This window comes from Pyrus communis, chromosome 1 (genome assembly GCF_963583255.1).
Source record: "Pyrus communis chromosome 1, drPyrComm1.1, whole genome shotgun sequence".
Classification (NCBI taxonomy): Eukaryota; Viridiplantae; Streptophyta; class Magnoliopsida; order Rosales; family Rosaceae; genus Pyrus; species Pyrus communis.
The window spans coordinates 11,243,952-11,269,312 of NC_084803.1; the positions used below are offsets into that span (position 1 = coordinate 11,243,952).

At 36.9% G+C, this 25,361-nt stretch overlaps 4 protein-coding genes across 4 annotated transcripts; 3 read left to right on the forward strand and 1 right to left on the reverse strand.

The window, feature by feature from the left end:
• Window positions 1-3,422: 3,422 nt before the first annotated feature.
• LOC137743489 (G-type lectin S-receptor-like serine/threonine-protein kinase At1g11410) lies at window positions 3,423-6,134 on the reverse strand. The gene is made up of 3 exons (XM_068483416.1): window positions 5,588-6,134; window positions 5,019-5,236; window positions 3,423-3,719 (listed from the first exon to the last, which is right to left on the reverse strand). Exons 1-3 carry the CDS (start codon window positions 6,132-6,134, stop codon window positions 3,423-3,425), a joined length of 1,062 nt encoding a protein of 353 aa, XP_068339517.1.
• Window positions 6,135-10,964: 4,830 nt separating this feature from the next.
• On the forward strand, window positions 10,965-15,319 carry LOC137717896 (uncharacterized). Its single transcript, XM_068457402.1, has 8 exons — window positions 10,965-13,168; window positions 13,322-13,399; window positions 13,491-13,643; window positions 13,848-14,011; window positions 14,161-14,308; window positions 14,426-14,548; window positions 14,634-14,721; window positions 14,826-15,319. Exons 1-8 carry the CDS (start codon window positions 10,979-10,981, stop codon window positions 14,990-14,992), a joined length of 3,111 nt encoding a protein of 1,036 aa, XP_068313503.1. The 5' UTR covers window positions 10,965-10,978; the 3' UTR covers window positions 14,993-15,319.
• A 3,016-nt stretch (window positions 15,320-18,335) lies between these two features.
• LOC137740954 (uncharacterized) lies at window positions 18,336-21,054 on the forward strand. Its single transcript, XM_068480762.1, has 2 exons — window positions 18,336-18,522; window positions 19,696-21,054. Exon 2 carries the CDS (start codon window positions 19,745-19,747, stop codon window positions 20,783-20,785), a length of 1,041 nt encoding a protein of 346 aa, XP_068336863.1. The 5' UTR covers window positions 18,336-18,522; window positions 19,696-19,744; the 3' UTR covers window positions 20,786-21,054.
• A 1,492-nt stretch (window positions 21,055-22,546) lies between these two features.
• Window positions 22,547-25,357, forward strand: LOC137743148 (deSI-like protein At4g17486). Its single transcript, XM_068483048.1, has 4 exons — window positions 22,547-22,957; window positions 23,874-24,161; window positions 24,657-24,737; window positions 24,824-25,357. The coding sequence occupies exons 1-4, from the start codon at window positions 22,804-22,806 to the stop codon at window positions 24,985-24,987; spliced, it is 687 nt and encodes a 228-aa protein (XP_068339149.1). The 5' UTR covers window positions 22,547-22,803; the 3' UTR covers window positions 24,988-25,357.
• Window positions 25,358-25,361: the final 4 nt, after the last annotated feature.

Sequence of the window (25,361 nt, forward strand, 5' to 3'; positions counted from 1 at the left end):
TTTGAGGAGCCAAGTTAATTCCCATAAAATGCTTATGCCTATATGCACTCTTAACATAAGCACTTACAAGCATAAGTATTTCTTCTAATTTTATGGATGCAGCATTTAATTATCTTAAATAATGCTTTTATGACCCATAAATACTTTAAAGTTTTTAATCAAACATGTTTAGCTCTTTTAGAGCGAGTCCCAAACAAGCCAAATTTCACCCAAAAAAAAAAAACCAAGCCTTAAGTACGAATTAAATGAATTTTATTTGAATGATAATTGACTAGGTATAGTAAATTTGAACTTGAATTATGGCTTTTTTAAGAATACTATTTAAATTTTTTTTTTTTAGTAAATCGATATTTTTACACTAAAAGAATGATGAGTTTAGTTAAGCCACACAATGGGTAGCCTAATTTGGTATCGAATTCGCTATCCACGATATTCGAACTTAAGACCTCTCACTTCTAAGCTTTCTATTGGACCGTAATACTGAGTGACGGAATACTACTTTAATTAATTTGGCTACAACAAGGGTTTTCGAAGTTAAGTGTTTTTCTATTTGTATTTGTTAAGCGGGTGGCCTTTTTGTTATTTTGCCTCAACAAATGTGCCTTTCCAAAGCAGGCGGTCAAAAAGCGTCGCTCCTTTCTTTTCCCGTTAAAAGCTTCGACCGTTTTTCAAGAAAAATGATAAAAGTTCTCGACCCACGCCTATCCTCAACTACATGTCGTACTGTTAGTGTTTTACCACTGTTAAGTATGTTATCAGCCAGTCAACTTCTATCAAACAGTCAAATTGCCCACCTTAAAAATGGATATTCGGCTCAGTAAAACAGTAGTTAGTTTGAAAAGTTAGGGAGCTTTTGGTAAACTAGTAGACAGGCCACTGCTCAGTGGAAATGTGGTGGGTGCACCAAATACCCGTGCCTCTGTATTTAATTCCATCTCATACTAGGGTTACCTGGCTGGTGACACTTCACATCTTCTGCCCTAGTATGTTTATGATATTGTTGTCATGCATGTGAACCCATGTAGCTTGTAGGGGACCTGTTTTGGGTTGGTCCAGAGGCATTTATGAAAATACAAGTGCAACCCAAATACCACTTTTGGGAGCCTAGGTTGATTTTGGTTATTTATGTTTGTGAGACATACAGAGTAAAGGTGTTTAGATTAACGAATATGCATGATTGATCATGACATGCCTTCTAGTATTCAAAAGTTTAGGGTTTGTATTTAGTAATTTGTGTAAAGAATTTTAGGTCAGATCGTCTAATCACGTGACATGTCTGACTATCTAATATCGATAAGTATATAAAGACGTTATAGACTATCGGCATGTTGTTCATGTTACCGAGACAATCTATACTTCAATTACATAGTTGTCAATATCATGTAAGAAGTACTTCAATATACTTTTTTACACAAAATATTAGTTAATCCTTAGTGGTTGGGTAACTAGGGTTATGCTTGCTGATAGGCTTGTGTGTATTCTCATTTGTAAGTTAGTTCAAAATTCCCTTTAATATATAATCTTTGTTTTCATGAATCCCACCATTGAAAGACATCATAGTCCCTCCTTTTAGCTTTAGATCAGACAACAAAGATCACCCAATCAGTGTGATTCTGGACTTTTGTGTTGATACTTACCCCATCCCATGGTGTTTGATCTTGTGGGACCCTAAAGCACAATTAATTTGAACTATAGCTTTTGTTCACAGAGAGCGAGCCTTGAAGCAACAGAAAACTTGCTCCTTTGTGACTTATTTGAGTTGTGGAAACAGTTTATTTGCAAAGTAAAAGTAAGGCTGCGTACGACAAATGTTCTCCCTGACCCTCGCAAAGTTGTTGGCTTGAGATCCTTTTTTTTTCATTGTTTTTGTTCACAAATCCAAAGAGATTTTAATGAAAAAAGCAACAAATATTATTCATGAGGGGAAAAAATTTGAAGACATGGGTTTGAATTTGATAGATGAAATGTATTTAGGAGGATGGAACCAAATCCTGTCCCCTCTGCCAATTTTAATGGAATTATTTTGGAATTTTCACAAACTCTGAGAATTTTCCCTCTGCCGAATTCATATACTTTTTTAAATACTAATTTTTTATCCCCTTTTTCTGCCTTTTTCTTTCAGTTCTGCACTTTTTCTCCACAGGATCTTATCGGTAGCAGTGTTCTTGTTCCAATTTCAGGCAGCATACGTAGCAAGAAGTGCAGTGTTACAGAGAAGCATATATATAGGAAGACTCAATGCTCCATCACTTGCCCCATACATTCTTCTCCCCTCACCAATCAAAGCTTTCAACAACATTATTTTCTTTTCTTTGAGATTAAAACAAAAACAACAAAATCAGGTTGGTAAGACAGTATCAGAGAGGACATTAATTTTTCTGATAAATAATTTAGTTATATGTGTTTTGTATTGCATGAAAGTTTGGTTTTTTTCATATCATCATGGACAAAATCTCGGTGATCATTTCAAATGATCATGTTTGAAGAGATTTCATTTCATTTATTGATCCAACCCCCAAATGCAAAACTAATGCTAAAGAAAAAGATAATAGTCTTTTATTATAATTCGAGATTAGTACGTCTATAAAGTAGAAACGACAAATTTTCTCAAAAGCGATACATATCTTTTAGGTCGAAAATATGAGTAGTCGGTCGATACATGCAGCAATGTCATTGTCTAAACTGTGAACTTCCACTCCTTGAATAATGTAGAGAGATCACAGACTGAGCAAAACATGGCCAACCTGACAACTCCACAACGAGATTTTACACAATAATGATATGAATATAGGAGAAGTTTATGAACCCTAGGGTTTCTTAAGAAAAGTTGATTTGTTGAGAAGCATAAATTTCAGTGCAATTGGATAAAAAATTCCAGAACGATATGGATACATATGCTGCGGAACTACCCTTAATCTTCTTATGTTTTTTACATTTATTTTGTTGTTATGCTATGAGTTGGTTGAAACACTGTTAATTTGATTATACATGACTAGAAATTCTTTGTGATGGACGTCTATTTTACTCTATATAGGACACATTTTGTATCGATAAAAAGTCGTACGTTTTGTTACTTACATGGTATCGATGATTTATCAACACCATATTAACAATCCGTTGTTGTATAAATAGCGGACACCCTGTTCAAAAATGAACAGTATAAATTGGAATTTGAATACATAAACAATGGGTGCTGCTAAATTTATTGAAAAATTGTGGCTTACTCTCTTTATATGTGTATGGAGAAAAGAAAAAACAAATAAGTACATTTTGGTAGAGGATAAAACCCAGAAGAAAGTAAAAAGTAGAAAATGACCACCTCAGGTGGCTTCATATTGACAGTTGGAACAAGAACATGTAACTGTACAGCTGCATATATACTTGGTTTACAAGCAACGATTTACCCTTCTCTTTCGAAGCTGTTATCGTGCTTCTACTTCAGAAAATGTTAATAGATTTACAGAAGGCAATTGATTTATTGGTTTATCAACCTCTGTCGTTAAATTCGAATATGTAGGCTGCTTAGGGGTAGGTAAAGTTGCCCCTTCATTGTTCAACATTGAAACAACATCCGACATGGTTGGCCTATCTTCTGCATTGTCTTGGACACATAACAGACCCACCTGAATGCAGTGTACAAGGCTTTCCATTGAAGTTGAATCAGCCAGTGTTGAATCCATCAACTCTGCTGCTCGCCCAGATTTCCATAAATTCCAAGCCTGCAATAATTTTCACATTTTAAACCTAGATAATACCGAACAGCGGTATAACTTACAAGAATTTTGAGTCAGAACCAAGGCAAGTTGCCACTTACATGTCCTAGCAGGTTCAGAGAATGATCTGACTCATAAAATTTTGCGTTCTTCCTGCCGCTTACGTGTGAGGAAGAAGCTGGTTTGTTGCCATTTTTAGGTATATAATTATGTGCCTTGATAGCATATTCAAAGCCTATTTAGTTATATGGGTTTTTTTATTTATCTTTCTAAAGCTTTTGTGCCTGGATTTTAAATATGTGATTGATAATTACTTAGCACGATAATTGTCAAGCATTTGATCGTTATTCATGAATACAAAATCTTCATTCACAAATCACAAGTATATGATGAGCTATTTAGAAATTCAGCATTTTCGTCATCCAATTCAATAGCATTGGGGATACTATGCTAGAATTCTATTACAGCTCCAGTTAAGAGATGTGAAGCATGAAGAATATCTCTTTAGGAAGTGTTAGCTAATCCGGTTAATTGGTCAACGAAATTAGCCATTTCTATCATCTAGGTTGGATAAGCTAGGAAGAATGTTAGAATGATTGGTCATATTCGTTAGCCCTACGTTTTTTTATTGCATAATGATGGAATTGACATGTCATTTAGTCATAGTAATTGATGTAATAAGTACGTATCAACTGCCGCATTCACTCATCTATCCTTCTCTTCATTTAGGTAAAATGTATCTTATTCGTGTAGTTCAAAGTGATGCATTCAAGTCCCGCAGCAACGCGCGGGCACATTTTCTAGTTCTTAATCTAGAGTACTTGTGAAGATAAAGAAGCCCTTGAGCAATCCCTTCGATTATGTGTATGCGCTGTCCCCAATTCAATAACCTTGTCTTTGTTTTATCTGCAAGAATTGCAATTCCACAGCAAGAGAGAACCAATAGCAGAATAGGGAAGGGGCATAGGTGAATTTACAGATCGAAAATGAAGGAATCCAAGCTTTTATTGGGCACGTACTCGTATGTTAGTATCTTTTCTTCTCGGTGAATGCAAAAACCCAAAAGCTTCACAAGGTTTCTGTGCTGGAGCTTAGAGATTAACTGCACCTCGTTCTTGAACTCCACGGGTCCTTGTCCAGGACTGCAATGTCATGTTGTAGTAATTTGCCCTGCAACAAACAGCAGATAAAGGTTTTCTTTCATATAAACTTCCAATTAAATATAACTTAACAAAAGAGAAATCGACAAAACCCGTCACACCATATGCCTTATTGTTAAAAAAGCAGCGCAATTGCAACACAAACCTTATAAACAGGCCCGAAACGACCTTGCCCGAGCTTATTTGGAAGAGAGAAATTATTAGTGGATGTCACTATGAATGAATAGCTAAGCAGTGGCAACTCATGATCCTTCTGCCTTCCAAGTTCTGTAAGATTTGGACAGCTAGCATTATCATCGGAGCTCAACTGCGACAATAATAGCCTCATACTATCTCTCGTGCCATTACGGAATCCATAAATTCCTGTTGTTGGTACAAAGAAGTCAGTCTACTCAACATATTAATTTGGCAAAATTTACTGTGTTGGGCAATCGATAGTGCAGTTAACATACCTAAAGAGTTGCACTTTATCCATAGCAATAAGGTCAACATGAAGAACACCAAGGGAATCACCATAAATATGAAAGTCAACAGCTTCCCATCTGAGGAAAGAAAATGAAAATATTCTCTACCAAATTTTAGGGAGAGAACGGGAGGCTGTTCAAATCTTACCATCTAAAAAACTTTAGAAGGCATTTGAATAATAAAGGATACACAGTTCCGCTCTTGATTCTTCTTCTAATTATCAAATGTTGAGTAATTGTAAAAGCTTACCAGATTTAGAGGCGTTACCACGCACATAAATGGTGCTGTTACCTGTCCCGACCAGTTTTTGAAGATCAATTTTATTTCCATAATAAAGTTGACATATAGTTCCATCATCTGGCAAAGAATCATATGTATATGCAACACATGAGCAATTGTTCCTGCATAAGATCTCGCAGTCATAAGGATCTATCCGAATTGGCCAACTTGGAAACAAATAACTCGGCAGCATTCCTTTGACATTTGAGAAACTCTCTCTTTTTGAGCACGCTGATGATTGCCTCACCAAACAATGAGTAGAACTGATTGCCATTGTGTCATCACAACGTGAATAATCCACATTCTTAATCTCATTTCCTATCATCATGAACTCATAAATCAGCCCATCCGAGGATAACACGAACCATGAAGGCATGCTACTATTTTTATTGCTAAAAGTAACATAAATCTCATTAGTTTGCCAACTAGAACTCACGTTGAGATTATCTGACGTGCTTTTGTAGAAGAAATTAAACTCATGGCCATCCCAAAAGTCCAATCTGTTGGTAAACTGCATCACTGCGCCAGACGTTGAACTAAGTGTTGTTCACTGGATCAATGCCTAGAGCATAAGTACCATGAGCAGGGACAGAAGTGCTTGACCAGGACACAAGAAACTGTTTCCTCAACTGCCCGGTGTTTATGTTGAACAACCCCAACTTCATTCCAGGAAGAAAAGTATCTGTCGGGTAATTGAAACTCTGCCAAAACGTGTCTCCTCCTTCCACCAGAACAAGATTTCCCGAGTCAAGAAGCGTTGCAGTTGTGTTATTCCCTGACGCAAGTGCTTTGTAATTCACAATATATGAAATGTTTCTTCTGTCAATGATCACCATGTTCCCATCATTCCGGATGGTGAGAAGTACTCCCGAGGAACCCACCATTCCATCGGAATCCATAAGGGGGCTGTTTCTGTTCATTCTTGAACCAGATTCCCAAGTACCTGTTCGGCGCAGAGGGGGAGCTGAAAAAGTCTAGCTCAAACACTCCGCCGGCAGAAACCAGGGTTTGATTGCTGTACAAGTATTGTCTATGCCTGAGGGTGTCTGATGATGCACGAGATAAACACACAAAGAAGCAGGCGAAAGTACAGAACACAACATGAAATGGTCTCCATATTTTCATGTTATACAAATTAAAGAGAGACAACAACTGTATGATGAGAGACTATGTTGTGACGAGGGTTTTTATACAAGGTGGTAACATTTCCTGATGTGAGAGAGAGAGAGAGAGAGAGTCAAATGGTAGAGTGGTAGCAATTCTTTGGAGTACGGCTTCTGGGAAGTGAAATTATGCTGGAAACTTATGTTTGGGGACTTGGAGACATGACAGGATTACAGCCCAAGCAATTTAACTTTGTGTTTTTGACCCTTAATCCTAACCAAAATCCAAGAAAGTGTTCAATGCTTGTTGCCCAAGGTTATGAACATGAATCTTAAGCATTGATATCATCGTTATTATTTGTTCTAAAACAAGTCAAATGTTTCAAGGTTGCATCTTGTTTATACTTTGTCCCTACCTAACATAGATCTAAGTATAAGAGATTAATGGATAGCACATACCAAACAATCTTCACATTATGACGTATGATCAAGGCGTTTAGTGTCACCTAAATTTTATTTTGTTGAAAGGCGTATGTTCGAGATTTTACTCGAAAGCCTCTTACGTCATTAGTCTAAGAGGGGGAATTTTGGGATTTAATAAAAGTTTTCCAATAGATGGATATAACAAGTAATGTGAAATACTAAAAAGAACGAGCTAATTCCAAACTACATTTTTTTCCGATCACTTTCAAAGAAGCACAACTTTTTAACTTTTCTGCCACTACTAATAAAGCGTTAATATTTTAATAATTCAAGTTACTTTTGTATCTGATTTTTTATATGACTTACAAAGATCGAGATAATTATCCAAAAGTAGTTTAAATTGTTAATAATTTAATACTTTTGGTTAGTAACGTTAAAAAAATAAAAGAACTTGGCCTTTTTAATACTCTTTAAAAGGGCTCAAACTTGGAGTTTATTTGTAATTAGCTCAATAATAATAATGGAAATCCAAACAAAAGAGGGTAATGAGGTCCCCATCACCATTAACAATTCAATGGACTTCCCTCCGTGGGCCGGGTCGGTGTTAGAATCATTCCATACCAAAACAAAATCCTTCTGGTGCGGCTCATTTCACCTGGAGCCTTAGCCTTAAGCCTCACAGAGTTGACTCCACGCCCTTCAACTGTTCGACAAATCGCCCGAGTGAAACTCCACCACCCATGTTTCCGAAGCAACTCCGCACCCTTGGCACAGCCGCCGCCGTACTCCTCGGCGGATTCTTCACGCTCAACCTGGCTTCCACTGCCACAATCGGAGCCCTCCGGTTCGCCGCCGAATCCAAACGGGTAAACAGACCAAAAACCCAGCTTTTAACTTTTAAAATTTGATCCAACGATACTTAAAATTCGGATCTGAAAGTTATAATAATTTTTTATCGTTAAATTAAATTTCAAGAATCCGGATCATTTAATCCTCGAACTTTTAACGAAGAGAGGCGAAGAAGATCTCTTTCCACCTACCAGCACCCTCCTCGACGTGGCAGTCTCTCCTTAGTTCCCTCCTTGTCATCGGAATGAATCATCAGTGGCCCACGTACACCTCGGCTCAGATGCTAACTTGCGCCGGTGTCGATATTCAATCTTCCACGTTTGAGAATCTAAATAAATAAAAAATACGATTAGGATTAGGATTATGATTCGAAGAAAATGAACTGGGTTGCAAAATGTATATGCTTCTTTTTGTTTTTCATAAAGCACAACCCGTTTGTTCATGATTTTATGCCTCTTCCTTACTTCTCAAGCTTCATTTTTACGTATTTTAAAATTATTAATCAAGTTTTTAAGATTGTCGTGAAAAACTATTTTAAACTAACAATAAGTATAACTCTCGTATATATATATATATTCAATATTGAAAAGCTACGACGTTTACGTTAGAAACCAAATAATCTCTATTAAAATTAAGAAGATTATATTCACACATCTTAAATTACTTTTTCCACATTTTTTTAATTTTTTAATATTTTTTTATCAAATATTAATGGTGTGTAGAAAATATTAAAAAATTAAAAAAATATGAAAGAAGAGTGTGAATATAATCCCTTTAAAATTATTCGTCTATGCAAATTCCTTATGATATTTATTTTCCTACTTTTTATTCGTCTATGCAAATTCCTTGAGACTATAAAAAGTATTGATGTTCCAATAATTACCAAACGTGTGCACTCGGCGCAATGTAGCACAGATTCATTAAATTGAATTAAATTATATCTTCCGAAGGTTTTCCTACTTGGACTAGAAGACAAAGAAAAGAGGAGGTTATCTCGTTGGAATATAACCGCCAACAGGCCAAATGGAAAGTCATCATCCTACGAGAATCCCTCCGATCAATGGAATAATGCCCTTTCATGGCTTCTTATTAACAAAAATGCCACTCGTCAATTAAAATTGTTAGCTCCTCTAATCAACCGTAACCACCTCTTGGTTCAAAAATGGACTCATTCAATTGTGAAGCATCTTTGGTTGATTTGTTTGTTTCTCATATAAATTTGGACGGTTAAGGATCCCACAGGATACCATACTATATTGGGTTTGGTTTTTTCTTTTTTTGATTATTCATAGGCGTTCGAGTTGATTTATGGCATGAAACAACTCGAATTATGAGTTTAACTTATTAATACGTTCAATTTATGACAAGAAAGTGATGCATTTTATTTTATTTTTTTTCAACGAAAAACTGATGATTGCGTATTTAATGAAATATGCGTTCATAGTGTGTGTGTGTGTGTGTGTGTGTGTGTGTGTGTGTATTCAATCTTTCTTGAATTTTCTATAACTAAGATAAACATATAAATTTTGCTCTTTAAAAGAAACATGTCAAGCGAAAAAGAAAACTTGACTCTCAAACTATTACATTCAAGAACATAACTTCGTATTTCTACGTGTTTACATGATTCATCTCAACCTGCATATATACTTTCTATCCTTCACAATCAATCAAAGCAAAATAGCAACACATGCACCTACAAAATATAAACAACGAAATTTTAACTACAAAATGACAACCAAATATGTATTAAACTCAAACTTAAATATACACGGAAGTAAATTAAATATACACGACAAAACCATCTTTTTGTTAAATGAATTACACAATACGTGATTAGTATTAAACACGTATTGTTAGACAAAAAGCTCGACACTTTGAGGGCTAAGAAGAAATCCCATGTCTATTGGGATTAGATTTGTAGCGAATTGGTGAAAATTGCACTGACATCTGATTGTGATTGTCGACGTCGATGAATCTTTGCCGTATGAGAATTAGTTGAGATTATGGTAGTTCACACTAACGTGAAAAAAACTAGGGTGAAAAAAACAGTGTGAAAGAAGTGGCGAGGAAGAAGAAACGGGAGAAGAAGCAGGATTGAACGGGGAAGGAAGGAGAAAACTCCTCGTATGCCACAATCACCATTTAATTCCAGCATTTTTTAAATTATTGGTTTATTAAATGATTTTTAATTTAATTTAAATTCTGATTAATTTAAATAATGTGGTTGTCTACATCATATGCCACATAAGGAGATGGTATATGAATGTGCTATAAAAATATGGTAAGAATAACATTATTGTTTTATGATTGGAACATTCTTATTTCACAAGAATCATATTAGGTAGATTTTAACCTAAAAAAGGTACCCTTATCTTCCTAGTTCTTCTTAAATTTATACAAGTAATTATTATTTATTTCCAGCCATTTACAAGTTATATAATATTACCTTTCAATTTTCATCAATCAAAAAGAGCGAAAGAAAAGAGAAAAAAAATGTGAGAGAAGTCACTTAATTTCCACACAATTTCTTTAACTATCAAAATACAATTTTATTAAAAAAAAAAAAAAAATTGCTATTGGCACTTCAAACTTTTTATATTTAGAAAAAAAAAATACATTTGTGTAGAGTGTAGAATAAAATTTTTAAAGTACCAATAACAGTTTCCTAAAAAAATCTAGGTTTGTTTTTTTATTAATTAATTAGGTTTTATTTACGAACTAACTATGTTGATCACATTTGAAAAAAAAAAAAAAAAAAAACAGAACTAAAATGATATGTACATCGAAACAGGAAACGAATAAATAGCAACAAAAATTCATTTGGAAACAGAGTGGCAACCTGGAAATTTTGAGAAACTGTTGGGGCAAAGAGTTGACATCCTCCCGCTACACTCCCATATAGTATAAACACTCTCATCACGCACACTGTTTCTCAACGCTCCCAAACGACCACTCTCTCTCTCTCTCTCTCTCTCTCTCTCTCTCTATGACAACCATGAATGAGCCACCTCTCTCCCGTCGCAGAAGGCCCACTTGCCAGCAGCCCAAGAAGCTGAAGCTCGTCTGCTGCTTCAACGGCGCATTCCGCCCCCGCCCGCCGACCGGGAAGCTACGCTACGTCGGCGGCGAGGCCAGAATTGTGTCCGTGGACCGTAACATCGGGTTCTCGAAGCTCCGATCAAATATTTTGGATCTTTGCCCCAGCATTAACTCCACATTCACTCTCAAGTTCCAGCTCCCGTGTTCCGGCTCCGGCTCCGATTCCGCCGCCCCTCTCGCCCTCATCGCGTCAGATGACGACGTTCGGTGCATGATCGAAGAGTACGACAAGCTCGAGCTGTACGGTAAGTCCCCAAGGCTCTGGGTTTTTGTTTGTTGTAGAAATGGCAGTGATAATGTCAATGGTTATGTGAATTGCGTGAAAGGTGTGAACTTTAGTGATGGGTTTGAGTCAGAGAGCGAACATGTAGGGACCCACCGCCGCCATTTGAGCGGCGGAGCTCTGGTGGAGAAGAAGGCGGCGGTGAAGAACTTTGGAGGCGTACGGTCCGGCGATGAATCGCTGAGAAAAATGGTGCTGAAACAGCAATTGCTTGCAAAGCAATCGGCTTTTCGCCGTCGTTTTGGTACTAGTGAGAACGATGTGGAAATAGGGTTTTTGGGTGAATCCCAAAAGTGTGAATCTTGTGATCAGGGCAGAGACTTGTTGGATGACAGATTAGGGAGTAATTGTTGTGATAATGTAGGGAGTTTGAGGGTGGAAGGTAAGAGTTTTGGGCAGTGCTGTCCGGCATGGTCGGGTCGGATTTTGTGTAATGGGGTTGGGAGGTCGAGTCAGGAGGTAGCAACTGCTCTGCCTGCGAAACCATTACCGGGTTGTAATGGTTGTTGTAGTGATGTTAAGCAGGATTTTGGAAACAATGCAATGGCTGGGATTAGTTATGTGAACAGAGAAAACGTTATGCCTTTGGAGGCCAATTGTGATTTGGTGAAGAACGGATTGAGCTGTAATTCTGGTGCTGATTCTTTGGCTGGAACTACTGCGTATCCTGTGAAGTCTTCTTATAGTGGTGATATGGTGTGGGGAGGCTTAAGGAGCGGGATTCGTAACCATAGATTTGGTGTGAATGATGCTAGAAATCAGCGGTGTTGTCAGTACCATGTTCGGAATCATCATAGGAGCAACATGACTGAGATGCGGATCCGACGAATGAAGCAGGGGATTTCAGCTTGGAAATGCTACCCCGGACTTAGGCCGAATTTGAACATTGCAAAGCAAGGGCAGTCTCTGAGAGTATATCATCCGAGTATATGGAGGCAATGTTCTGGTTTTCCTGAGCATGCAGTGAAAGAAAGGGTGAGGATGACGGATTCTTGTTCAACGAAAGACAACTACTTGATCGATGTGCTATATGGTAATGAGAAACGTAGTAAACGGAGTGGCCCTGCAGTTTCACAGCAAAGGAATTATAATCCGAGCAAATCCTATTCAGGTTTTTGTGGTGCATTTACTGGCGTGGGAAAACAATCTCTCATGAGTTCTAATGCCATTGAGAGTTCATCTTCATCTGTGAAGACAATGGACATTCTGGAAGATCTCTTAACTGGTTCTGATTTTGGGAAGTGTGATGGTCCATATCAAACTTCACATGAAAATTTTCATGGAATGTCCGGAAATTGTGAGTTTCAGAAGGAGATGCGCCTGTTGGACTCTCATGAGGTTGCTAACACCTCTGACTTTCCAAATGATGTGGGATGTAGTATTGAAATTAGATTGGATGGTGATAACAAATTGGCTACTGGGGAAGCAGTCATCGACGCTTTACACAATTTCAAAAACGGCATTAATGACATACAGGTCTCATGTAGCAGAGGCCCAGCTTCATTGAGTGTTTCTTTGCATAACCTTTCACTGTCATCATCCAAAGAAGTGGAAGCTCTGCAACTCTCTTCTCATGCCAGCAGTGTTGTGTGTTCTGATGTCTTGCTAAAACATCAATCAAAGCCTATAGATCTCATGGATGAAGGACAATTAACCCCAGTTCATTGTGTTGATAAATCGAACAGAGTTGCACATAACCCTACCTCCCAGAATTCAGCTAAGACAGAGAAAGGTAATGTGCATGATGAGGAGCTTCGACAGGATCCTTCATCTATTATAACCTTTGATGAAAAGGTAGTTACTTGAAAACTTTTATCTCCTTTTATTACTCCCACAATATAAGAAATGAGAAGGGAAAAAAACACACACATTTATTATAGGTTTCTAGTAGCTTTACCATTTAAAGTATACTTTACTCAGCTTCGATTTATGATTCTGTTTTCTTAGGCCAACAATAAAGTTATTGGTGGAACCTCCAGTGACCTTGCTGCGTTTTATTCTCATCTAGCCACTCAAGAGCTTCAGGTAGCTTTTTAACGTTGCATTTTCTGCTTTATAAGCATGCGAAGAGTGAATGGATGTAGGTTTGAATGTTTGTTTTCACCTTGTTATGCAGACTATAAAATATTCTGACCTTGAGTTCATGAAAGAACTCGGTTCAGGAACATATGGAACTGTTTACTATGGAAAATGGAAGGGGTCTGATGTTGCTATAAAGAAGATTAAGCCAAGTTGCTTTACTGAAGACACAGTGAAGCAAGAGCGATTGGTAATTTTTTCATTCCCACTGTTCGGCATAAATATTATGTAAATCACTTTTCACGAATAAAGAGTTATCTGGTTTTTATGCTTGTGTGGAGTAGAAAGAAAGAAAGTGAGGAGAGAGGACATCTCTGGCTTGTTATCTGAACTATAGTTGGTGCAGCTATACCTACATGCTATCTGTTAACTCTTTGTGTTTACTTCTCTTCAGCATGCTGATTTTTGGAAGGAAGCTGACATACTAGGTCAGCTTCACCACCCAAATATTGTAGCATTCTATGGTGTAGTGTCAGATGGACCAGTGACGGATTTGGCAACGTTGACAGAGTACATGGTGAATGGCTCCTTGAAACAAGTTTTGCGAAAGAAAGATCGGTAAGATAGTTTTACAGGGTAATACAAGGATTTGAAAGTTGGAGTGCTGTGACTGTTTCCCTATCTTCAGTATTAACTCGTAGACCCTGTGATGGATAGGTTGTAATGCAGGAGAATCATTTTCTGAACTTTGCATTTCTGATTGACAGGACTATTGATCGTCGAAAGAGGCTGATTATAGCAATGGATGCAGCTTTTGGTTTGCAGTATCTTCATGAGAAGAACATTGTCCATTTTGATCTGAAATCGCATAACTTTCTTTTGAATATGAGGGACCCTCAGCGTCCAGTGTGCAAGGTATGCAACCTGGGAAAAAAATCCTGTGGTTTTTATTAGAATTTCTTCTACCTTTATTCTTGTTATGAATATTTTTTTTCCACTTTTTAATTTGAAATTTCAACTTAATGCATTCAGAATGGTGATCTGGGCTTATCAAAGATCAAGCAGAGGACACTTGTTTCTGGTGGAGTACGAGGTACCGTACCATGGATGGCTCCTGAACTTTTGAGCGGCAAGAACAACTTGGTGACAGAAAAGGTTAAGAGCATTATTAAATGATCAAATGTTTCTAGTTTTCACATCTTTTTGTCGCTTACATTACTGTTTTTAAATGACTTCGCAGGTTGATGTCTACTCATTTGGCATTGTGATGTGGGAACTCTTGACTGGGGAGGAACCATATGGAGACCTGCGCTCGGAGGAAATAGTAGGTATTCATTAAGTTAATCTTTGCAAAAAATAGAAGTTTGACAACTGAATTGCTTTCTTATGGGTGATCAGAACTTGCTTAAAGCATTTTATTATGATGTTTCAGCCGGTATAATGAAAGGCAGTCTCCAACCTGAAATCCCAAGCTGGTGCGATCCAGCGTGGAGATCATTAATGGAGAGGTGCTGGTCATTTGATCCCAAATCTAGGCCACCTTTCTCAGAATTTGCGAAGGAGCTACGCGCCATGTCAGCTGCCATGAACATCAAGTGACAAATATTGAAGCTCACATACACACTCGTGTAAATATTTCTGGATCATCAGGAGGAGGAAGCGCACATGCTGAGACATGGCTAAGTTGCCGTCCACTATCATGTGCGCCGTCTAATGAAAATCCTGCAGTAGGGTTTGGCCATGCTGGGTGTCGTTTTGGCAAGCACCGGGATGTGATAGGGCCAATAGGTAGCGTATATAGACAGAGGCTGAAGTTTGTGAAAATTTCGGTCCTCGGTAGCTGGATGGTCCTGAAAATTGTTCATCAAGACCTTGATTGTCCCTATAGAATATATACTGTATAGAACAACCTCTTATATTTTCCTTTCCCATGAATGAATATTCCACTTTAGATGTGAATTTTGATGTAAAACTGTGATTACTATATGGAAACTAAGCCATTTGAGAAGGATATTATGTTTATGTCCCTTGATTGGCTGTCAAATTATTCAATCATTCGGCTAGAAATAAGAGGAGAATGCAATGGGATTAAGAGGGAGTGCGGAAATGATTTCCCGTGAACTGTGTCTGGGAATGTGGCATAATTTGTTCTAGGCAAGGGGCAGCATGTGCATTTGAAGGTCCATGACCTTAGTTTTTCCTTGCTGTCTGTCTGTGGCCCTCAGAAAACAAGCTGAAACTGCACAAAACCTTGCTGGCCCTGTCAGGCTTCCTACCTACCCATAGCCGATAGCCCCGAATCAGTTTTTATATGTCAATAATCCTCCTACAATTATATTGTCTCTCAAGTGTTAGATTGTTAGCGTTGCATGTGTCCCTAGTTGTTAAAATTATTTATTCATCCACTCGATTTGAATTATTCTTCTCCCAATACCTTTTGGATTAAAAAATGATGATGAAGTGTTTCTTAATACACGTAATATTCTACTTTAAACTAATCTAAAATGCAATGAAGAAATATGAATTCAGCCACATATAAGGAAACAAATTCGCTCTAGATAAGACGATGTGATTACGAACAAATTTGCTAAGATGATGTAGTGTCAGTTCCAAAGAATAATTTCACCACTCTTTTTAGTCGAGCAAATATTTCATTGACAAAGAGTTGTGAAATATTTCACTCGAATTTAGATTCTCTCCTATAAGATTATGTTCCAATAGGCACAATCCTATTGGTTGACGTTAATTGTATCCTTACACACAATTACATCAATTAATTACCTAAATAATATAGGCTTAAACAATGGGAGATGACATGACTGGATATGATTGGTTATGAATAAGGATGAGCAACAGTTATGGCGAGCGGGTAACTACAGTTTTACCCTTTGGATATTTACATAAATGGGTATACCCATACCCATAACCGCATACCCATTTACCCATAACTGTGTACCTGTTTACTTTTTTTTTTTTTATCCGTCTACGTATTTTTTTAACAACTTGAAAATTAAAAAGAAATTTGTCATAAATTTCTCTTTTCTAACTATTAAATACCGTTATACGTAAATTTAACATGTATTATATTAACGGCAATATTATTTATGAATATTTGCGATGTCTCCTAATTATTTGACGGTCAATCTATTACAAGAATCATACATGGTTGTAGGTTAATTAATATTCTTGTATACATATATATATATATATATATATATATATATATATGTAAGTACGCATTAGTCTGCTAATGAGCTAATTTGATAAATATTTGGATTTTTATTTAGAAACATATGTTCATCGATCCAAGCCATTTAATCAATTTCCAATTTTGGGGTCAAATATTTATTGAAAACTTGAGGCCAATTAAATAAATAAATAAATAAATATATATATATATATATATATAGGCATCATCTGATAATAGCATGTTTCTAAATGTTGAAGGTAATCATTATCTTGAATTGGTCAAAGCTCTAAAAGACTCCAAAACAAAATTGTCAAACACTTTAATGCTTTAGCACATTCAATCACATATATTAAACATTAGCCCGTTCTATCAATTATATATATTTTTTTCTCAAGTGAGGCATATATATATATTAGTTAGAAACACATTATTTATTTATTAATTATTTTTAGTTTTACATATATTAAAATAAACGGTTAAATGAGTACGCGTTTATAACCGCGGGTAATACCCATGACCGCTCATTTAAATTTCACGGGTAAACGGTTATATCCATAACCGTAACCGTCAAATTTAAATGGGCGGATAACTGCGGTTACCCATAATCAATGGGTATTTGCCCATCCCTAGTTATGAATCCACAATAGAGTGTGATTAATTAAAATGGATTTGAGTCTAGTCTTTTGTCCGTTGTGTTACAATGTGACGAGATGATAGAATTGGGCATGATGATTTATGAATCTACAATAGAGTGGATTATCTAAACATATCTTTGTACATCAGTTACAAGTCATGTTTTACATTTCTGTCAATTCAATTTTATTCCTAAGATATAATTTCATCCAACCTACCAAACAGGACCACACATTGTCAGACGATTGCTGCATCCTTCAAAACATAAGAAGGCATGTATTAACCCTAATTGCTCAATTAGATTAAAGATTGGAGCCAATGGGCTGTGATTAACTCATTTTTTAAGCCCCACAAGTCCAATTTATTTATACTCATCATTAAGCCTTTAATAAGGAAAGGGATTTGGAGTCCCTGAGCCTCTTGACCAACAAATTTGAACTCTTGAAATTTGATTCAATGGTTAAAAATAGAGGGCATCATTGAATGTTATAATAACTTTAACCGTTGGATCAAATTTCAAGGATCCAGATTTATTGATCAGTAGAAGGGATCCAGAGAGGATCCCTTCCCTTAATAATAATAATCTTCTAAAAAGATGCCACGTTTATTTAATTGTTTTCTTTTCTTTTGAAAATATTATCTGTCCAAGTATAATACTAAGCGAAGACCGTATCATCACCGTCTTTCAAGCACCATCCACCTCCAAATACAATAAAACGGCGCCGATTTTTATAACCATACAAATTAACAGAATGTACATTAAAGAATTGAGGGAATCATAATCGTCCACGTCAACTACAATCTTATTTTATTCACTGTCTCATAATTTTATTATTGATAATGTTAAAATTATTATATTTTTAAACAAAATAATGTGTTATCGTGTGTTATAACGAACAAAGAAGATGTTTATAATATAGTATATTTCTTAAAATAATTTAATTTTAAATGAGTTGTAGCACTATAGGACTGTGTGACAGTAATATTCGACGAAAATTTTCTCGATTACCATCACAATTAGTATATACGTACAAATGATGTGTATGTATGTATGTCGGTATACGAGTTCAATATATACCCTCTCGGCTGCCTTAACCTTTTCCTTTCTTCTCGGTAGCTGCTGCTGAGTCAGTTACCCTAGAAAGGCTGCTTCTTCATCTCTCTCTCGTCCCCCTTTCTCTCTCAGAAGGCTCTGAGCAATCAGCTGCTCCAGCAAGGCTTCTAGAATCTAACGTCTGCGCCGAGTCAAAATCAATTGAATCGGAACTTCAACTTGGGAATTTTGTTTTCTTCCGAATTCTATCTGGTAATTTATCTAATCCTTTACCTAATTTGAGCTCCGATTGTAGCTGGATTTGAATGCTTTCGGATTTTTGTTTCGGTTCAAGTTTTTCTCGGTTCGATTTTGGTGTTTCGAGCGATCAAATTTGGAGTTGAGCTGGTTTTCCAGCTCAGGAATGGTGGAGTTCGAAAAATTGGGGATTTTAGCTTTTTGGGGTTTCTTATTTTTTGGTAAAGCTGTGAAATTGGTGTTGCTTTTGATTTGTTTGATTGATTTGGATAAGGAAATTAAGGATTTTTGTTTTCGTTGCTTCATTATTCATGTTTGAGCTGATAGTTTATGATTGGTGGGTGGTTCTGATTGCTAAAACTCCCATCTGGGTTTGGATTGTAACCATGAGCATGTTTGGGACCACTTTTGGAATTGCCAAAAGCACTAAATGTGCTTATGGATCATAGAAGAGCTATTTGGAGAAGCACCTGTTAAGTGCTTCTTCATAAAACACTTCTAAAAATCCTATAAGAGCTGTCCTAAACCAACCATATGAATTTGTTTGATTTCACAACTGCGTTTTCAAGTCTGTAATCAACTTACAGAGTTTCAATCCTTGTTATTACACTACTTAATTTGTTGGAAAGAAAGAGAAAAGCAGGCTAATGATTTGTATTTAAAGGAGAAGTACCGGGGTGATGCTGTAAGATAATTGACAAAAATGCCCATTGTCGTAGTTATGCAGTTGTGGGAGGTGTATCCCTTTGTTAGTTGTGATTTCTGGTTCTGAAAATAGATGTATGTTGATTTAGTGGTCATCTTTGTGTTGTGAGTTTTCTTTTTCTTCAATGACAATGCATTGAATCTTCGTTTGCAGCCTTTGCATTTATGTTATTTGTTTCTGATTGTTGTTTCAGTACTCAAAGTAATATTTACAAACATGTAACAAGTTGCATATAGTGTATTATCTTTTCATACCCTCCTGCTCACGTGCATTTAATCGTATGTGGTGTCGGCTTAATTTCTTGAATGTACTTGAGACTTTTTCATTTTGTTTGTTGAATTTTGACATCTTTTTTATTTGTAATTGTTGTTGTTCCATTCTTGGTATGCGCTTAAGCCTTTAGCTGAACGTCATCTGTAATCCGTAAATGAGGTGGTTGTTCTATTACTCATGTTAATGTGGCCTTTTATTTGTTTCAATAGCTCTGCTACTATCATTTTGGGAGAGCGTGAAACATCTTTGAGAGCTCAAATGCCTAAGGATAGGAGGGGCCGTTCTGTGACTCCTGATAGGTATAGAGCATCTCCTTATCCATGCAGCTCCAGTCATACAAGGTGGTCGTCACCCAGAATTCCTTCAGAAACTGAGGACAATGTGAAAGAATGGGAAGAAGCCAGATGCCCCGTTTGCCTGGAGCATCCACATAATGCAGTTCTCCTAATATGTTCATCGTATGAACAAGGGTGCCGCCCTTACATGTGTGACACGAGCTACCGCCATTCAAATTGTCTAGACCAGTACTGCAAGTCATTTTCGGCAGAAACCTCACCAACTATCCCACCAGAAGGAGCAACTCAGATATCAGATACTCAGTCGTCTCCATCTGCAACTCTTGAATCAACAATTACTCATGTGCAAAATGATAGTACAATTGAGGAGGTGCTCTCCTCCATGAATGCCGTATCTTGTGAGCATCAGGCTGATCCGAAGCTCGTGTGCCCCCTCTGCCGTGGGGAGATAACAGATTGGATTATTGTTGAGTCTGCTCGTTGTTTCATGAATGCGAAATCAAGAAATTGTTCTTGTGAGACATGTAATTATAGCGGAACCTATGCAGATCTCAGGAAGCATGCGAGGCTGGAGCATCCACTAGTGTGCCCATCAGAGGCAGATCCACAGCGACAGCGTACCTGGAGGAGTTTGGAGCGACAGAGGGACATTGGCGACTTGTTCAGCTCAATCCAATCTTCAGTTGGAGAGGATAGGGGTGATGATAGCAGTAGTTTGCCGGTTGATGACGGTGCGGGCTGGCTAACCATATTCTTTCTAGTTAGAGTAGTTCGACCCGGGTCCAGTTCAAGGAGCAGCAGCTGGTCTGGTACCACAAGAACCAGAGCACAAGTTAGTATGAGAAGGAGAGCAACCAGGCTTTGGGGGGAGAGCTACGAGGGCGAAGCAGCATCTTCTACTCTAGAAGAGGATAACGAGTCTTCAGATGGCGACTCGGGTGTTAGGAGGAGACGCAGTGCGCGCCTTCGGCGATGGACAACACCGGACAACAACCAGCCGTGATTGCATACGTTTGCGCTACCGGTGAATTTGTTTCTTTTTTGTCATCCTGCTTTTTACGAAAGGGTTTGAAAGTTAAGTTTGCTCCAATTCTGCAGTTTTCGGTAGCTTACTGATTGTCGAAAACTCTCTGATAAAAGAAAATGTATGTGATTTAGTGCTTCAGTTCGAATAGAAAAACGAATGAATGCCCGGAAAAACTTCTTCACATTCTGTTAACGAACCAAGCTGATAAATATGATGCCGAGAGATAATGAAGAAATGTATTTATATGTTCATTTCGCAACACTTGCATATTTGGAATTTTTGTCCACCAATGTAATGAGAATACGTCTTTATGCCGAGAATGAGTTTACCATCGTTGTGTCGTCTTGATTTAGTGATGCATTGTCATGTAAGAATAAATTTGTATATAATAATGCTTATTTACTTTGCTTATCAAACCGGAATTAAAATATCATGCGACGGTAAACTCGATTCAATCGAGGGTTTTAATAATAAATTTTGAGTGGTAGAAGTGCCTTTACGTAAGCAATTCAAAAAATTTTAAAATAAAAAAAAGCAGAAGTGCAGGATGGTGTCACACACGGTCACGGTCCTACTGCTGCTGCACCACAACGTGGACCAGCGAAAGTGCCCCGCCCCTTGCTCAATTACCCATGTGACTACCCTTGAGCAAATAAAACATCTCGCGAGAAAACGCTCCAAATTTTCGCTCCTGCTAAATTCATAGTCCTTCAAACATCCACAACCAAAAAGGTTCGCAAAAACTCTTTTTTATTGTTTTTTTTTAATTTTAAATATGACTTTTTTAGAAAGGTCAAAAGAAAATTATGTATTAGACGACAAAATTCATTATATGTAAAAATAAGAGATAAATAAATTGATATGTTTTTCATGACTTATTATTAGGTAATTAAAAAAAATGTTATGATTAAATAAACTTACAAAAACAAATTTAATTGTGTTATATTTTTTGTAAAATTTACTTTCACATATCTTCTTAATTTTTAATTGTCGGTTTGAATGAATTAAAGATGTTTAAAGAAAAATTAACAGAGAATATATAAAAATAAAAAGGATGTTTAGATAGCATCGTTCAAATTAACATGTATATTTACTTTTTATTAATACACTTTAAAAGAAAAAAAAAAATACAGGTGATCGACATAGAACAAGGTAAATGGACTTCTCAATTCAACATAATATAATATTTATATTATCCACAATATGTACTATTAAATGAAGTCGTAATAGCGCTCAACCAGTTCCATTTGAATTTTTCTTTTTTTTGGAGCAAATCATAATTAATTATGTCATCTACTACTATTATAACTTGATTTTCTATGCTATTAAGTAAGAGATACTTCAAAAATTTTAACCGTTAAATTTTTAGTCAAAATAAAATCTAACGATCAAAACATTTAAAACATTTCAGTAATCCGAAACACTATAAAATTTTAATAATATAAACATGAGAAACAGCATAAACGACACACATAAAAATTTCTTCAGCTTGTCATGCCCATGGAACCAGGATCCTCGCCGGATTCATTCCCTAGGAATCCTATGGATCACGCAATCGTGTCCGTTTATTGTATATCGTGCGGCTAATTTTTGTTAGGAACTATTTATATTTAAAATTTAAAATTTAAAATTTAAATGATTTATGACCACACAATATACGATAAACGGACACGATTACGTGATCCCTAGGATCCCTACGGAATGGATCTGGCGAGGATCCTGGTTCATGCCCATGAGGTCTTTCCATTTTTGAAATTAAACTTTTTTGGTTGTGTTAATTTTTCGTTTAATTTAATCATCAGAAGTCCCAAAGCTTTCTATTTTTATCCTCGTCTGGCCGGAAGACGGATCTTTGAACTGAAGGCCTCTCATTCAACATTCTCTCTCTGTCTCTCCGATGGCCTGAGAAGGGGAGGAGAAGAAGAACAAAAACGCAAAATTGGAAATCTTTGTGGGGCCTTTTATAGAAATTCGAAAACAATTGTGGGGTAAAAATGGGGTTGGAGAACACCTCTCGACGCGGCGGCGGGATTGAAAACAGCAGCAAGGGCTACGAGACACAGGTGGTGTTGAATGTCTACGACCTCACCCCCCTCAATAATTACACCGTCTGGTTCGGTCTCGGAATCTTTCACTCCGGTATTGAAGGTAAATTTGAAACCTTTTCAAATCCTTTTCTTTTTTTTTTTTTTTTCTTTTTTTTTCTTTTTTTTTTGAAAATTCTGAAAGTTGATTCTTTTTTGTTTGATTTTTCGTTTCTTTATGTGTTTTGGTGATCTGGGTATCTCTGCATTTTGGTTTTCTTTGTTGGTTTTTGTTTGGTTAATTTTTGGATTTGTTTGTTTCCTTTTCTGGGCATGCTTAATTATGATGATATGCATCTATTCTTATTGTTTATGAGTTTAAAGATTGGTTTTTCAAAAAGGGAAAAAATAAGATCGGTGCTTTCAATACTTACATGGAGAAGGAAAGATGTCGGGTTTTCAGATTTGTTTGATTCTTATTTGCAGTTTTAAAGTATGAATGTGCTTGCATATTTAAAGTGAAGTTATTTCTTATTATGTCATTGAATACTTTGGCTTCTTTTGCATATCCAATTGTAGTGAGATGTGTAGTAGGAAGAATTGAAAGGTTTACACCGGGATCTAGAGCGATGCTGTTGTATACCATTTCGTATGGTGCAATGGTGATCAAGTTTTACAATGTGATATGAATTGGCCAGCTTTTTTGCTCCTTTGTACTTGGTTATGAAGCCGACCCCACTTAGTGGGAAAAGGCTTTGTTGTTGTTGTTGTTGTACTTGGTTATGAAGAATTGGAATGTGCTGCATATCTGGGTGTGTAGGTATTAGAGATAAATTTCTCGGTGTGTTAGTCTGGTTGATTGACTTTGGATATTACTTTATTATAAGCTTTTATGAAAGTGGTTTTACAAGTCAAACTGAATCTTGAATCGTCCTTTCAGGAAATTGCACTGACCAATGAGTAAATTATCGTTCATTTCCTTGAAATGCAGATAAGGATTAATTATGTTTAATGATGTCATCTGTCTGTTGTATGAACAGTCCATGGCAAAGAGTATGGTTTTGGAGCCCATGACTTCCCAGTTAGTGGAGTTTTTGAAGTGGAACCAAGGAGCTGCCCAGGTTTCATTTATCGATGTTCCGTTCAACTTGGCCGTATAAATATGCCTCCCTCTGAATTTAGGACATTTATTGAGCATGTTGCGGCAGAGTATCATGGGGATACCTATCACCTCATCTCCAAGAATTGTAACCATTTCACGGATGACATGGCACGTAGGTTGACAGAAAAACAGGTTCCTGGATGGGTGAATCGACTTGCTCGCCTAGGTAAAGAGAACTTTTCTACTGACGATTCTAGTACTCCTCTATTTCATTGGTATTTGATCCTTTTTTTTTAGAGTTTCAAGTATTATGGTCTATGGACATAATCTAGAAGCAATTAGTAGTATGTGTTAGCTGGAACTCATTTACGCTTAGATGATTTTTGAATTGATTTAGTCTGTGATGTAAATCTTTGAGATGATTGTAATTACCACATGAAATAGTTTTTTTCGTTCAGGTAGGACTGTATGAATGTCTCTTAAAACTGCAAAATCATATCATTTGTGATAGCTTTAACTTAGCCATGACCCAATCCGTGAGGGTTTGGATTTAGATGCTGTGATTTGTGTCTTCATCTTCTTGTGTCATATTCTGTGTATTATTTCTGTGCTGCCCCTTACTTCTCATGGTGATTGGGAATTCTCGGATACATGTGCAAACGCACATGGTTATGATTTATTGCTCGAAATCTTAAAGTCCATGTTTTCGTTGTAATTTCAGGTGCCTTGTGCAGTTGTCTTCTTCCCGAAAGCCTTCAAGTGACCACTGTTAAACAGATACCCGAATACCATCATGAGTCAGGTGAGTTCCCTTGACTATTTAGTGTCTGTATTCAGCGTGGTGACTATAGCTGTTACATCACTAACATTCTTCCTTTCTGGGTCCAGATTCTCTAGAAGAAGATGGTACTGAAACCCTATCAATCACAACGCCTCGTGAGTCAGCGGAAGTTGATGATGATCAAGAAAAACGCCTGCTGTCTCCACTGGCTTCACTTTCACCGGTGGCGGGAAGTGGAGATGTAACTTTCGTTAAAGAGGCTCAAAAGTGAAACAAACCCTCAACTTGTGGAAATAGAAGAAGGAATCGCCATTCGGAAAAATGGTGGTTGGGCCAGTTATTGTTGTGCCTGTCTTTGTTACGGATGGCTTAGAAGGAAATTACATGCTCCTGTTTTCCGAAAGAAAGCCCGAATTGGTACTCATTGTCTGTGTGCACAAGCATTAAACCGACGCGTGTTTTTATACCATGTTTTGGCTTTTTCATTTCATTTTTTCAACTGAGGAATCCGAAATAAGCTCATAGTTTGGTGTAATTTGTGATTTGTGCATGAGGGCCTTGTAAGGGAGCTGTTTTTGCAAGCGGAAACGAATCCGACTGTTTCAGTCTTTGATTTATTTATTCTGTCTAATTTTTTCAAATGTT